The 15,502-nt window shown below is 39.1% G+C and overlaps 1 protein-coding gene across 1 annotated transcript in view; it reads right to left on the bottom strand.

Moving 5' to 3' along the window:
- The window catches only part of sorl1 (sortilin-related receptor, L(DLR class) A repeats containing), a 96,753-nt gene that overhangs the window by 4,865 nt on the left and 76,386 nt on the right, over positions 1-15,502 (bottom strand). The window contains exons 32-47 of the mRNA XM_057839623.1: positions 15,210-15,377; positions 12,875-13,003; positions 11,035-11,161; positions 10,516-10,685; positions 10,083-10,195; positions 9,732-9,848; positions 9,557-9,623; positions 6,777-6,859; positions 6,612-6,702; positions 6,292-6,485; positions 5,926-6,045; positions 5,582-5,746; positions 2,708-2,882; positions 2,305-2,411; positions 1,874-2,066; positions 205-417 (exon numbers count right to left, since the gene is read on the bottom strand). Of these exons, the coding sequence (XP_057695606.1) occupies positions 205-417; positions 1,874-2,066; positions 2,305-2,411; positions 2,708-2,882; positions 5,582-5,746; positions 5,926-6,045; positions 6,292-6,485; positions 6,612-6,702; positions 6,777-6,859; positions 9,557-9,623; positions 9,732-9,848; positions 10,083-10,195; positions 10,516-10,685; positions 11,035-11,161; positions 12,875-13,003; positions 15,210-15,377 (2,232 nt within the window). The remainder of the gene's footprint in view (positions 1-204; positions 418-1,873; positions 2,067-2,304; positions 2,412-2,707; positions 2,883-5,581; positions 5,747-5,925; positions 6,046-6,291; positions 6,486-6,611; positions 6,703-6,776; positions 6,860-9,556; positions 9,624-9,731; positions 9,849-10,082; positions 10,196-10,515; positions 10,686-11,034; positions 11,162-12,874; positions 13,004-15,209; positions 15,378-15,502) is intronic.

Below are 15,502 nucleotides of genomic sequence, written 5' to 3'. Positions count from 1 at the left end.
TATTTTCTTCACTCAATAGCATGGTGTTCAAAAACGTATTTTCTTCACTCTATCTTAAAATATAAGATAACACCGAAAATGTAAAAGGTTTGCTGTAAATTTTGCAATGACTTTAGACTAAATCATATTACAAAATTCTGCACAGTTCATAATAGTAATAATAATACAGTGGTAAATGGTAAATGGTGTTAAAAACTTTCTCACCTAGTTCATCCCCAGAGGAGAAGACCGCAGAGCCCAAGCGTGAGTTGTAGTGGGAGTTGGCAAAGGCGGTAAAATTGTTCTGCAGTCGACGGTGTCTGAGGTAGAGCACCACCAAGCCACCACATACGCCCAGAAGCAGCAAGAAAAGGACCGGGACCACTACTGCTGCCGTGTCCTCAGAATGACCATCACCTTGGGACGCCCCACTCGCTCCTAGAATACCACGATAAATGCATCTCAGCACTTGAGTTAACATATGCCGTACTTTCTCCGTCAATGTTTGCTTACAACATGTGTGCAACGGTATCAGATTTTTTTATAATTATGTATATATACCCTATATACCCTAACCCTATATATACATACATACATACATATACATATATACACACACACACATATATATATATATATATATATATATATACATGAACAAGCTGTGATGAGCTGATGGTGCATTCACCCATTGATTTTGGACACTTCAAACGTACGTCGTGGATTGTATGGAGATGAGCGTTAAGGACCATGCCTCGCGCGCTATCTGCTCAGCCAGCAGTGGGACTGGCCCCTCCCAACTCAATGCCGAGTGAACAGGAGTATTTTAAAAAAAATGCGTAGGGACAATGAAACCACGAAATAACTGCGTGGCACCCCAAGTCACGTTGGTTTCGTCAAGTCGGTTAGACTTTTATGACCTTTTCGCCTGTCAAATTGTCACCACTTCCAGGAGAGCACGATTCTCGATCGGCTGCCCTGAGAGGCTTAACCTGTCTGGGCCACATTTATGCACATGTCTCCCTGGTTGTGGTTTCCACTTCCAGGTAATACAGGCAATGCCACACCATGTTTCTATTTGTTATTTTCCAACTGATGAGTGAGCAATTGCGCAACGATTGTAACATCTTAAGTAACGATGTTAGGCTTTCATTGTTGTTCTTTCAAGATATATTTAAATCACAACTCGGCAACAGCTAGTATAAGCTGAGCATGACCTAGCTCTTGCTCCCATGTGAGGCCATCAAATGCGTTCACAATTAAAAAAAAAATTAAAAAATTAAATAAAAAAAAAACGCGCTTACAAAACGGACACACATACACTGTATGGCTCTTGTGGAATCCCATTTTCAAATATGTTAGGTGTTTTGGCTTTATGGTCAAAAAGGTTCCCGACCCCTGATCTAGGATCTAGATGAAACCATAAGATGAAAGCCTTTTTTGTATCATTAAATAATCATACTAACCGTTCCCCATTATTTGAAACAAACAGGTCCCTGTTCATTGAAATATGACTAAATTTTGAATACGCGAGCGGTACAGGAAAAATTTCCTAAAATTAATCAAAATGCTAAAAACATGAAATGCTGCTGAGGAAAATTTACAGTGTGACTGTATTTTTCAAGGGATAAGAGACTCTCCACTCAGAACTTATGTCCATTCTTTTCAGATGTGCACGCCAGTCACTTTATCTAATTCTCAAGCATCTGGGCTTCAAGAATAATTTCTGTGCGGCCGAGGGACCGGGAATGAGCACACGGTTCCCAGTAGGTATGCCACTGAAGCAGCACATTTAGACTAAAACTTACAGTGTGGGTGACAACTATTTATTAAATTTTGCTAGTAGAATAGCTGAGAATTGTATTGATTGGATTGTAGTTGTATTGTTCAGTACCTGCTCTAATATGGTTATAGCGCAGCAGTGCAGGCTCGCCGCACAGTTGGCCATTTATCAAACAGCGGGCCTGGACAGAGAATGTGTAGTTGTGTCCAAACTGCAGGTTGCTGATGCTGAAGTAGGGGTCTGTTGTGTTTCCCAGGGAGGTAGTCTTGTTAGTCAAACTGTCATACATATGCACCTCATACCCCTGTAAACAAATATGTACAGTTGGTGAGTAGGAGACAGAGGCTAATGCTCCAAAATACTGAACTACATTTCATTTCAATGAAATGGATTCATTAAACAAAACAAAACAAAAAAAACTACCAATGAAAAGAAATGGACATCCAATCCGGATGAGTCCCAACCACAATGGATTGGATGCCTACAGTCATCAAGTCATGAGTCAACATTCCTGAAAATGCTAATCAAAGCTAGTTTCTTACCCTGCTCTCATTGAAAGTCTTATCTTTGACAGCTATGCTCTTCCACAACAGTAATATGTGGTCATTCTCATTCAGTATCTTCAAGGCGTCAGGAGCCGGAAGAGGAACTGCAGCAAAGAAATGAGCACACAGCGCAGTGACCACCGTAGCAGTTTTCTGTCCGGTACATTGACATTATATTAAGTTTCCCTTCAGCTTACGCTTATGTATACACTGTGGTAGTCCACTACTATGAGTTTGTAGTTGTAAATCATAATGATGCATTTTCGAGAAAAGCCAGAGTGATGACGTAAAGAAAGAGTGCTAACTTGAGCTAAGGTCAGGGTTAATTGTTTTAATCATGTTTAAGTGTTTTTGATGGTAATAGTGTGAACAATATACAGTATGTAAATTTGCTGTTTACCTGTGGTCAGAGTGTAGCTAGCTTCGTTGCTCATGTTGAAGAGACGGACTGTGATGCTGTAGCGTCCTCCAGGCTCCAACCCTTTCAGATGGTACTCCACCGTGTTGTTCTTTGTTGCTACTTTATAGTCCCGCTCCACTTTGCGGATAACATCCTGCACATGGACTGCATATGTCTAAAAATAAAAAGACCAGAGACAAACCATGACAGCATTTCAATTTTTTTTTTTAGTTCACTTCAGAAGTTACGCTGTCATAGTGGATGGACAATAATATCATTTAATATACTCAAGGGTGTAGGTTAGGTTTCAACACTGGTAGGGAAGGTATAACAGCATAGCCTGCATGTACACAGTTTGCTGAGGACAGGACATTAATAAATCTCACAAATATGTTGATGTGTTTCCTACATAAAAATTTAAAATATAGTTAAAATTGTTATTTTCATGGGAGAAAGTCAATTTTCCAAAATGGGGGAATCCCCCCTTGCTTCACCACAAAAAAATACATTGATTTAATTGGTTGTCTCTTTCATCTTCTCCCTTATTTCAATCTGTAAAGTGCATCAGTGGGTTGAGAAATTATGGAAGAAAAAACAGGATTAATTAAACTTTTTACCTCGCTGATGATTAATTTGTGATTATCTGAAAAAAGGTCTGCATAGGCTGCAAATAACATTTCTAAATAAATAATGAATAAATGCACTAATAGGAATTTGGTTTAAAAAGTGTAAAGTTACAACATGCTCTAGCCTTCTTTCCTTCTAAACCAGGTTGTTTACGAGAAGAAAAAAAAACAGATTTTTTTTTTTTTTTACCGTCAACACTTTACTGCGAGAAACAGGTTAGGACAGCGCTCCCTCTCCCTAAGCAGCAGCTTGTGCCTCACGTTTTGCTGGTTCTATAATTTCCAGTAGAGTTCACTACATTGCTCACAGTTGAATTAACTTTAACATTAGAAAACAGATACAAGAGGCCACTTCTCTCTTAGCAGCTTCCTACTCCAGTTTCGCAGGTTAGCAAGTCCACATAGTTTAATGGTATGCTAACTGTAATGCAGGTTGGACTTTCAGTAGCAAAATTAGTGGCGTGTTCACCAACTCCACAACATTGACATATTTTTACATTAGCTAGAGTGGCTGCTGCTGGCCGAAAAAACACTTCTAATACCCCCCCTCTTTGAAGGAGGCAGAGGAGGCGGCATGTTGCAATGTATTTCTGTCGGTGTTGCGTAAGTATGCGTGTGTGGTGGTGTGTGTGTCTAGTCATCAGCTAATCAAATGTCCGTTTGAGGGGGAAAAAAATGTACCGGCACAGTCAACAAGTGAAAAGGGGTAAATGTAAGTCTGAACATAATAAATAATTCACTGGGGTGGCGTGGCTCAGTGGTAGAGTAGTTGTCCCCCAACGTAGAGGTTGTGGGTTTGATTCTCCGCCCTGATGAACTCGTCTAAGTGTCGTTGAGCAAGATACTGAACCACACGTTGCTCCTGGTGCTGCGTCACCAGTAGGTGGATGGCGAGATAGTGTAAAGCACTTTGAGCGCCTTGAAAGGTGGAAAAGCGCTATATAACACCATTTACCGTTCACTCAATAATGGTAGGGTCAAATCTATCATTAAGACATGTGGGAATATAATTGAAATTACCTATATAACTGAAGTAATTATATAATGCAAATAAGATTTCTTAAAAGTTTGTGGGGACAATTTGGGCATCCTGGAAAGTTGGTAGTGTTATATCCCTAAAGTCCCTATGCAAACCTACGCCCTTGAATATACTACAGTTTCTTCTACTACATAGTATTCTTACCTGGGGAATTAGCACAAATTATACATGGAGTTCATAAATCCTACATATCTTGCACCCATTCATTTGATAAGAAGGTTGTTTTTATAACAAGTTGCACCTCATAATGTTGCCCTTCCACTTCCTCCCAAAAAAGGCATTTATTAGTAATTTGGAATGCCACAATTAAGCGACTTATCAGCAACTTTTTTTTGATAATCTATTGTTTCGAGATATGGTTTAGCTAAAAATTGTCCTCCACTCAGAGCCTCTTAACAGTAAATACCTATATTTAGATTTTTGTTGTCCTTGATGAAAGCAAACTTATTGTCATCGTACTGTAATTCATAAATAAGAAATTTTCCAATATCTGCTTTTTCTTTCAAAAACAATTATATTGACAATATACCGTATTTTCTGCACTATAAGGTGCATTGGAGTTTAAGGCACACCTTCAATGAATGGCCTATTTCAAAACTATTTTCATATATAAGGCGCAGTAGTAGTATTGTTGGGGTTGCATTATGCATCTACTAGATCACAGGTGTCAAACCAATTCCAGAAAGGGCCAAGTGGGTGCTAGATTTTGTTCCAACCGATACAACGCAAAGAGTTTAACCAATGAACTTCCTGCTGAAACAAGCAGCACCTGACAAAGTTTTCCTGATTACACATGTAAAAGATCTAATTGGTGAAAAGGTGTCCTCTTCATTGGTTGGAAAGCAAACCTGCACCCACTTGGCCCTTTCTGGAATCGGTTTGACACCTGTGTACTAGATGAAGCTGCGTTAAAGGGAATGTTATGCCATGATTGACTAATATTGATCCAGATATAAAGCATATCAGATTATAAGGAGCACTCTCCGCTTTTGAGAAAATTTAAGGCTTTTAGGTGCGCCTCATAGTACAGAAAATACAGTAGTTAAATAATCCAATGGACATTCACAGCTAAAATATTAAGGTCCTAATTGCACTAAAAAAATATATAAATATCCTTGCCATAAATGTTAAGCAATCAAATTTAAAATTATAGAGACATTTACCACTTGTCTATCCTATTCATGGTCTATTAAGAAACAAGAACTGTACCAGAGACTTATTTGGTGTATCGTATGGAGGCTGCCACTTAAGTGTGACCTCTGTCTTGTCTGTTTGCACACGGTGGAGATTTCTTGGTGGTAGTCGGTCACTGGGAATCATTTTGACCACAACATGCTCAGATGGAGGACCGGAGAAGGGAGTGACAGCCCGCACCTAAACCAAAATTAAATCAAAATATGGCATGACTCAATATTTCTCATCTTATACTCACACCAAACAAACACTACCATGATTATTTCATAAAAGAAGCAAATTTGTATCCTTATCATTGCAAAATTTGAGCAACGCATGACATTTCATTAAATATTCCAAAGGGGAAAGAAGAGTCTCACCAGAAAAAGATACTGCTCATTGCTGTCCACAGTAACCATCAAATTGGTAAAGTTGGTGTGGACCAGATGAGGATTATAGTACAAATCCAGGAAGGATGTGGCATAAAACACACCATACACCTATAAATGAACACGCAGATCGTCATTAAATGCTAGATATTGAAGTTCAAAAGATAAGACGTACCTTCTAAGTTACCCTACCATGAAAACCAGCTCAATCTTTTTTGAGCCAAAGCGAGACCTACTAGTATTATGTTAATCACTATGGTTGTACTTTTTAGTGATCTATACAAGACATTGCAGCAGATTGAGAATACTTTTTAATATTTTACCCCTTTCGTGCAGGCATAAAATATTGTACTGTACCTTTGCAGATTCCCCATTGGTGATGGTCCAGCTGCAGTTCACAGAAGTTTGGTTGAGAGCTGAAGCTTTTAAGATGGGCTTGTGTGGCTGGACGCCCCGAGTCCGATGATGAGACAAGGCTGTAGGACTGTCACCGACAGCAGTGTGAGCCCACACAGCCACCTCATACACTGTCCCTGCTGTCAGGTTGTTCACTAAAATTGGACAAAGAAAATATTTAATTCCATGACCATGACCAGTGTTACTTATCTATATTTTCTGGAACTTGGCAGTGTGATTTTTATAATTTAAAAACATAAAAAAAGAAAAAGCCAGAGTACCTTTAAGTATATTTTTTGTGGCTGTGTAGTTCTTGCTCTCCTTCAGGTGAGAGTCAAACTGCCAGGATAGAGTCACGATGTACTGTTTTACCTTAAATAAATATATATACGCATTAGTTATTAAGGAGAATAATATCATCTTTTAACAGTACATGAATCACTTACTTCATTCTTGGAGTTGAGGCTGAATGAAAGGCTCATGGAATCTGCAGTGACTATGTCAGCATTCACAGAAGGAGAAGGCAGCGCTGCACCAGGAGAAGAGTTCAAATAAATAAATATTTAAATAAAATGAAAGCCAGTTTGACACACAACCTGCAATATGTCCATGCCAACAGAATAAGGCAGTATGGAGCAACATTTTTAATGAACCGTGTGCATGTAAAGCAAGGGCGTAGGTTTGCATAGCGACAGACGGTACGGATATAACACTACCAACTTTCCAGGATGCTCAAAATGTCCCTACCAACTTTTAAGCAACCTTATTTGCATTATAAACTGATTTCAGTTAAATAGGTAATTTAAATTGTCTTCACAGACTGTATGCTGTAAGGATAGAATTTTAGATTATAGATTATAATTATAGAATATAGGACTTTAATTTCTCCATTTTGACTTGCTGAATGTGCCGGTCCATTTTTTTCGCTGCAAACGCAAATTTGATTGGCTGATGACTTGGGCCGCCCACCCCCATCCTCACCCCACACACACACGCACAGCCCCGACAGAATAATGTCATGCCGCCTCCTCTGCCCCCTTCGAAGAGGAGGAATATTAGAAGTACCCCCCCCCCCCCCCCCCCCGAGCAGCAGCAGCATTGTCAGTAATGTAAAACAACGTCATAATTGTGGAGGTGGGGAACACACAACTAATTTTGCTACTGAAAGTCCGACCTGCATCAGAGTTAGCATAACATTAAACTGTGTAAACTGCTAACCTGCAAAACTCGAGTAGGAAGCTGCTTAGACAGAGGTGTCCTCCTGTATGTGTTTTTGACTGGTAACGTTAATTAAATTGTGAGAAATGTAGTGCAATGTAGTGAATGTAGTGCCGGAAACTATAGAACCAGAAAATGCGAGGAAGAAGCTGCTTAGAGAGAGAGGTCCCAAGTCCGTGTGTTTGTCAATTTCAATTTTATTTTAATTTAATTTACGTATGTGGTTTGAAAGCAGCCCAAAGTGCGTTCATTTTTTGTTGAGTTTGGCTGTGCTTGTGAACAAAATCATTTGTGTTTTACAAGAAGGAAGGCTCCATTTTTATTTATTCTTGTTATTCCCTGACAAAAGTTTTTTTCAGTTATATTTAATTCTTTATTTAGACAGACAATGCTGAGTGGTCTTAAGAAAATTATTTATTTTTTGCATTCCCTGATAGCTAAGAGATTATTAACAAGTATTTATTGCGTATGTTAATATAATTTATGTTCAAATACAGCAAATAAAATTTGCTAATAAAATCCAGACATTTTTTGGGAAGTTTTAAAAATGTTTCTTTAGTAGTTTTTGAAACAAAGGTTTGAATCGAACGGTATGTCACCTAAACCAATACACGTGAAAGTTAGTATGAGTCAATACAGATTTATTTTGCATTGATCATTTAGCCCAATGCTTCTCAATTATTTTCTGTTACGCCCCCCCCAAGGAAGACGTAAGTGTTTCGCGCTCCCCCAACTCTCTGCCGCCACTGTAAATAGTATCATTTGTCTATAAAATTACTATTATAAATATGCATCTGCCTAACATGGTGTCCTTTTTTCCTAATAAAGAAAAAAAGTAACATAGATCAACTTATAATAAAGTATAACTTTATTAACATTGTTTTGTTTGTAACAGAGAAGACTTGACGCGCATCAATTTGCCTGAATTCAAAAAAAAAAGTCACATCCAAACTGTAAAAATACACTCAAGGTACATTTTTGACCATTTGATACAGAAAAATAAAATGTAATAAAATCAGTAAATAATAACAAATTAAAATTGATTAGAAACATTCACTCATGAGGACAATATGCCAAAAATTTGACCAAAAACAAAATTGAATAAAAGAAAAAAAGAGTGTCTTTGGACAGAAAGACAGTTTTTATTTTTGCTGCTCATAGTATTACCTCCTTTGCAATGGTGTGGAGTTATTTTGCAATGAGCATGCTAACAATGTTCACTGGTTTACTGATATAACACTGACAAAGCAGGACGATTGTTGGCAATATTCGGCACGTTTTCACTGAAAAACAATCAAGCGGCTTATCAATGAGATTGGAGTCTAATGTCTTTAAGTGGCGTCTTAATTGATTTGGCTTCTGGCTGTCCGCTATAATTATTTTCAGACACAGTAAACAGTGGTCTTTCCTCATCAGCCACTGTATTAAAAGTCAAAGCTAAAAGGCAAACGGCACGAAAAAAGCGCATTCTCGGCGGCCGAGGTAGAACCGCAGGTGAGGGCGGTCGTCGTGACGATCCCAAGCCGAAAATGGCACTTCTCGGGCGGCCACATGAGAACCGGACAAGACAATGGGTCGCTGCGTGAGTGAGTCCGGTCGGAAAACGGCTTTTGAAAACGGCGGCGGCACACTGCTCTTCATATCTGTTTTCTGTGTGTGCTGAGTGCTCTTCCTTAGTTCAAAAATACTGCGCGCACTCTGAAAATGAGAGCGCCACTGCCACCCACTGAGTGGATGTGCAAGTACACTTTATTCCAGTACGGCCAAAAAAAAAAAAACAAAAAGCATCTTCCACGAGGTCACATGCGCCCCCCCTGGCATCGCTCTGCGCGCCCCACTATTGGAGAAGTACTGATTTAGCCTATCAATTAATTAGGTTCATATTCTTGAGAAATGTAGCCCTGACCCCTGTTCAATAATCTGTTTGGTCTTATCAATGTCCCGTCCCCAGCAAAAAGTGTACAATGCAGGTTATGCAAACCTACGCCGTTTATGTAAACAATCTCACCTTCCCCAGGAGTTAAGGTTTTAACTGCAGTCCAGTTTCCCATACCTCGGCCGGTCACAGCTGCCACCTGATTTAAAAATAAATACCGGCAAATGAAAAAGTGACATCGGAATGCTGATAATTTAGGAGATGAATATTACAGATTAGTGGGTCATGCAAACAGTGTCTGGCTTACCCTGAACATGTACATCGTTTCTGACTGCAGTCCCTTTACCTCTGTGCTGGTTGTGGTACTTCTCTGTGATGTCCACACCTTCTCATTGGTTTCTAGATTTTGCTCACTGTATTCAACCTGGGAAACAGCACACACAAATAGACTTACCTCTTTTTAAGCCTCTTTACTTTAAAGGGATTTTTGTTTTGGGGGGGGGGGGGGGGGGTGTTACAGGAAAGGCCTTTTTTTTTTTTTTTTGCATTACACCCCTGCAAAAAACTATTTGAATTGTTTGTTGTTTTTACATTTGTTGAAATAATGTATTTAGTTCCTGTGCTTTTTGTAACTTTTCACAACAAAAAGAAAACTTACAATATATTCTCGAATGAGTCCGTTTCCGTTGTGAGGTGGACTCCAGGAAACATCAACTGTCCCATCCTTACTTTCATCACAAGACAGCTTTAGGTTTGTAGGAGGCTCAGGCACTGCAGAAAAGACATGTTTCGTTGTTGGCCTTTGGGTGCCATTTTGTTTCAGATACAAATAAACAAATCTTACATTTGAATGGAAATAGAGACAATTGCTACAGTTCGACTCTGAGGAAAACAATTTTAAACCAGATTCAATCACAAGAGCAGACAAGCTTAAGTCATTGAGAATAAAATGAACACATAAATACTTGAAAACAGAGAAAGAACAACAGTGAAATACATATTGGACACTTTCTGAAATGCATTGAGCTTGATTGTGAAGTCATTAAAACATATTTTTAACATATGAGATCTAAGGTAATCAAAACACTCACATCCTTCTGGTGTTCTGACCGTTATCATTTCATTGTTACTGTGCAGCTTTTTGAGACACTGCGCGAGAACCTTGACTTGATAAGTGGTGTCTGGTCTTAGGACTTTAAGTTTGTAGCTGGTGGTGCTACTGTGAGTATCTATGGTGGTCCACGGCTGAGTGCCTATAACCCTAAGACACAAACAAGAGATAAAATCATGACTTCACAGTAATGACTACTGGTTCTGGGGTATCATTTTTACATTGACTTGCTGCAAAGAGTAACTAAAATACCACTGGCATTTGCTTTCTTCATCTGTTGGTACAATTAAACCACAATACAACAACTACTACTACAAACAATTATAATGATGAAATGTAAAAATATCAAAAATTAACAATTGCTAGATACGATCCCATTCACATTAAAATGAAAAACAAGGAAAAGCATGCGTTCATGAATACAATGTCTCAAGAATAACAAACTATTAAGATAATGGACATATGTGTCTGATTAAATTCTAAAGGCTGTTGTACACACCTGTAATAGACAACATAGAGGCAGGAGTTCAGGGAAATCTTTTTCGGATAAGACCATGTTAGAGTGATGGCGCCAGAGAAGTCTGGATTCCATTGAAGGTTCTGGACTTTATAGGCCAGTGTATTCGCTGGAAGAAAAGAGAGTGTTCACCTGTAAACGTTCCGTGTGCTATTATTCTGTACTCTAATTTATTCCAAATATACTAAATAAGATTTTCAAAACTGACCAACTGTGTATATAGAGTACATTAGAATATTAGTTACACTTTCTGTTGTTCTTATTTTAACTATTCAATACTAAAGAGAAATATGATTTTTGTTATTGTTGTTTTCGGATAGATTTAGGCAAGGCAATTTATTTGTATAACACAATTCAACAAATTAATTCAGAGTGCCATACATCACATTAAAATCAGCAAGACATAATTAATAGAAATAAAAACAAAATAAAATGATACATAAAAGTTACACTAAAGTGGCCAAAAACAATTAAAACAGGAAATAGTACCAAAAACAAAAAAATGGATGAAACTAGTGCTGCAACGATTAATCGATTAACTCGAGTATTCGATTAGAAAAAAAGATTCGAATTAAATTTTGCTGTTTCGAGTATTCGTTTAATTAAAGTGGCGTTGTAATGGTTTGTTTTGTACCGTAAGTGTTTGCATTTAGTTTTATTGATTTGGGTGGATACACTGCCCTCTAGTCTGCCTCATTTCACGTGGCTGAATCCAGCTGCTCCCTGTTAAGACCAACGTAAGCTAAATTTTTGTTTGAGCTAATGTTTTTTGTAATGCATTCGTAAAGTATATTTAGCCGTTTTTTGTGGGAATATGTGTCTGAACCATTTTTTAAGAGCATTGTTAAAAAAAAGAAAGATTTTTTTTAGCATTTTATAGCATTTAAGCTAGCAGACTTTTGCTATGTATGTTAGCCAATTGTTTTTTTGTTGTACATAGATCCTTATTATTTTTTATTCCGTTGGAGGCTCAGCTCAGGTATTTGAATTTTTTATGTTCTTTATCCGGTTACTCGATTATTCGAACTAACTAGTTCATCGATTAATCGACTACTAAACTAATCGATAGCTGCAGCCCTAGATGAAACCCAAAAGTCTACCCAATACTATTGGGTATTTGAACGATAAGGGCAGCTATAAATAAGCTGTAGTAAACGATTGCGTTTTTTAGCCCTGATTTTAACTAGGGAACTGTTTGAGCACACTTCAGATCTTCAGGTAATTCTGGCCATTTTTTTAGGTGGTAATACGCAGAATTGCGGAAAAACTTTAGATGACTGTTGGAGCTTAGATCTGAGTAATAAGCAATTACAACGAGATTCCTGGCCTGATTTGTAACTGTCAATAATATTAAAACAAAGTAAGATCTGATTTTGTGTGTGTTTGTGTGTGTGTTTGGGGGTGGGGGGGGGGGGTGATGACATCTGTCTTTAGTACTACATTTAGCTGGACAAAATTCTGGCACATCCACACATTGTTTTGATGAATATATGAATACAATGAGACTATTAGACTTTATGTAGGGACAGTTAAATGGAGAGTTCTGTGTCATCTGCATTAGTATTAAAGGAGGTGTTGTAATGTTTTATGATCTGAGCTAGAGGAATAGACCGCATACATCATTTACTTAGTAAATCTAAGTGTGTATCTTTATTATGGCCTATGATCAAGGATTGTTAACCGGATGTGTGAAAAAAATTCTGCAGTGTAGTTAAATGGTTAAATGAGGGTGGAAAAGCTAAATAAATTAAAAAAGGTGTGCAAAACAAGAATTTGACATCAAATTAATTTCACGTGCTGGAACAACATGCATTTAACCTACCGGTGCAGTTGTCCTCATCACTGTGGTCGGAACAATCCAAAAAGCCGTCACACCACTCTTCGTTCAACACACATATTTCTCCATCAGCACAGCGAGTTCCGTTCACACAGGAAGGTTGGCTGTGGGTTGCTGTGAAAAAGAGTTAGAATGTTTTCTTTCATTTAATTTTTTGCATTTAATCATGCCACACTGCAATGAGTCCTTATATATTAAAGTAAATGTTTAAGGCCTGAAAGATGTATCATTTGAACATCGTCATCGCAATGTGCGGATGCGTAATACTCGCATCGCAAAGACGTGCAATACACTTACTTTTTTGAACACGCAAAAGTGTTTTTGTGTTTCCTGCTCGTACAGTGCCACAGCCTCTCACCCTTGTAAGACACCAAAGTTAGGCACTCAAGTGCAACCAATGCAAAACGTAAGTATGGAGCCTTGGCAATATACACTCACGGGCCACTTTATTAGGTACACCATGCTAGTAATGGGTTGGACCCCCTTTTGCCTTCAGAACTGCCTCAATTCTTCGTTGCATAGATTCAACAAGGCGCTGGAAGCATTCCTTAGAGAGTTTGGTCTATATTGACATGATGGCAGCACACAGGTGGTGCAGATTTGTCGGCTGCACATCCATGATGCCATGGTGCCAGAAGGGCTGATCTGAGTATTTCAGAAACTGCTTCTCTACTGGGATTTTCATGCACAACCATCTCTAGGGTTTACAGAGAATGGTCCGAAAAAGACCATTTCTGTGGGCGGAAATGCCTTGTTGATGCCAGAGGTCAGAGGAGAATGGCCAGACTGGTTCGAGCTGATAGAAAGGCAACAGTGACTCAAATAACCACCCGTTACAACCAAGGTAGGCAGAAGAGCATCTCTGAACGCACAGTACGTCGAACTTTGAGGCAGATGGGCTACAGCAGCAGAAGACAACGCCAGGTGCCACTCCTTTCAGCTAAGAACAGGAAACTGAGGCTACAGTTTGCACAAGCTCATCGAAATTGGACAATAGAAGATTGGAAAAACGTTGCCTGGTCTGATGAGTCTCGATTTCTGCTGCGACATTCGGATGGTAGGGTCAGAATTTGGCGTCAACAACATGAAAGCATGGATCCATCCTGCCTTGTATCAACGGTTCAGGCTGGTGGTGTAATGGTGTGGGGAATATTTTCTTGGCACTCTTTGGGCCCCTTGGTACCAATTGAGCATCGTTGGAATGTCACAGCCTATCTGAGTATTGTTGCTGACCATGTCCATCCCTTTATGACCACAATGTACCCAACTTCTGATGGCTACTTTCAGCAGGATAATGCGCCATGTCATGAAGCTGGAATCATCTCAGACTGGTTTCTTGAACATGACAATGAGTTCACTGTACTCTAATAGCATCCACAGTCACCAGATCTCAATCAGCAGGATAATGCGCCATGTCATAAAGCTGGAATCACCTCAGACTGGTTTCTTGAACATGACAATGAGTTCACTGTACTCAAATGGCCTTCACAGTCACCAGATCTCAATCCAATAGAGCATATTTGGGATGTGGTGGAACGGGAGATTCGCATCATGGATGTGCAGCCGACAAATCTGCACCAACTGTGTGATGCCATCATGTCAATATGGACCAAACTCTCTGAGGAATGCTTCCAGCACCTTGTTGAATCTATGCCACGAAGAAATGAGGCAGTTCTGAAGGCAAAAGGGGGTCCAACCCGTTACTAGCATGGTGTACCTAATGAAGTGGCCGGTGAGTGTATATCGCAATGTTATTTTTTTCCTATATCCTTGGCCTAACTTATATATTTTTTTACTTTTCAACACTATACACTCCACACTGTACAAATGGGGATGCTGGCGTCCCCTTCGATTTTTCTCAGCCATAACGTCTGTTGTACTCAACATAAGGACGTCACCAGTTTACTTTAGATGAATAGTAGCTCTTTCATTCAACACCAGATGGCAGCATTGTGGCATCGTAACTAAACGAGTTTTGCCAAGCCAACTGGGAAAAATCCATTCGAACTTCACGTCAGTGACCCCCATCTTGCATCCGTCCAGTTTTATATACTCTCTCTGCTGGAATAATCAATTTTGATGACAATTATATTGAAATATGTCATCACAACAACAAGGCAGGGGTAGAAGAAGGCGTGGAACACCAGGAAAAGACCATCCAGTATGTAGAAGGTGAGTATAAGCAGTAAATTATGGAAGGAAAAAAGTACAGCTTATAACTTATTGTCCAAAAATTGAATCATCCCTTAATTATGCTGGAGTGATAAGAAATTTACCATAACTTAACTTCGCTATCGTTGTGCACAACAAAGAAACTCACAACAATGGGCTTCATCAGAGGCATCTCGACATTGGAAATGGCCATCACATCGCTGCCAGCCAGGGATGCAGTGGCGCTCATGGTGACACAGAAACTGACCCTCCTGGCAATGAGCATAGGACGAGGGGTCCCTGGTGGACATTGGGTTATTTGTCACGGATGGATCAACTGCACAAAGAGAAAAAAGTGGGCGAGGGACAGCATTATTTAGAGTTATTATCAATGATTCTATGGACGTCCAATACACGTGATATGAAACCATAAACATGTTGTGGACCATGAATCACTGCCTA

This window comes from Corythoichthys intestinalis, chromosome 6 (assembly GCF_030265065.1).
Source record: "Corythoichthys intestinalis isolate RoL2023-P3 chromosome 6, ASM3026506v1, whole genome shotgun sequence".
In the NCBI taxonomy this organism is placed as follows: Eukaryota; Metazoa; Chordata; class Actinopteri; order Syngnathiformes; family Syngnathidae; genus Corythoichthys; species Corythoichthys intestinalis.
The sequence above is the reverse complement of the archived record's forward strand: the minus strand, read 5'-3'. Positions and strand labels throughout refer to the sequence as shown.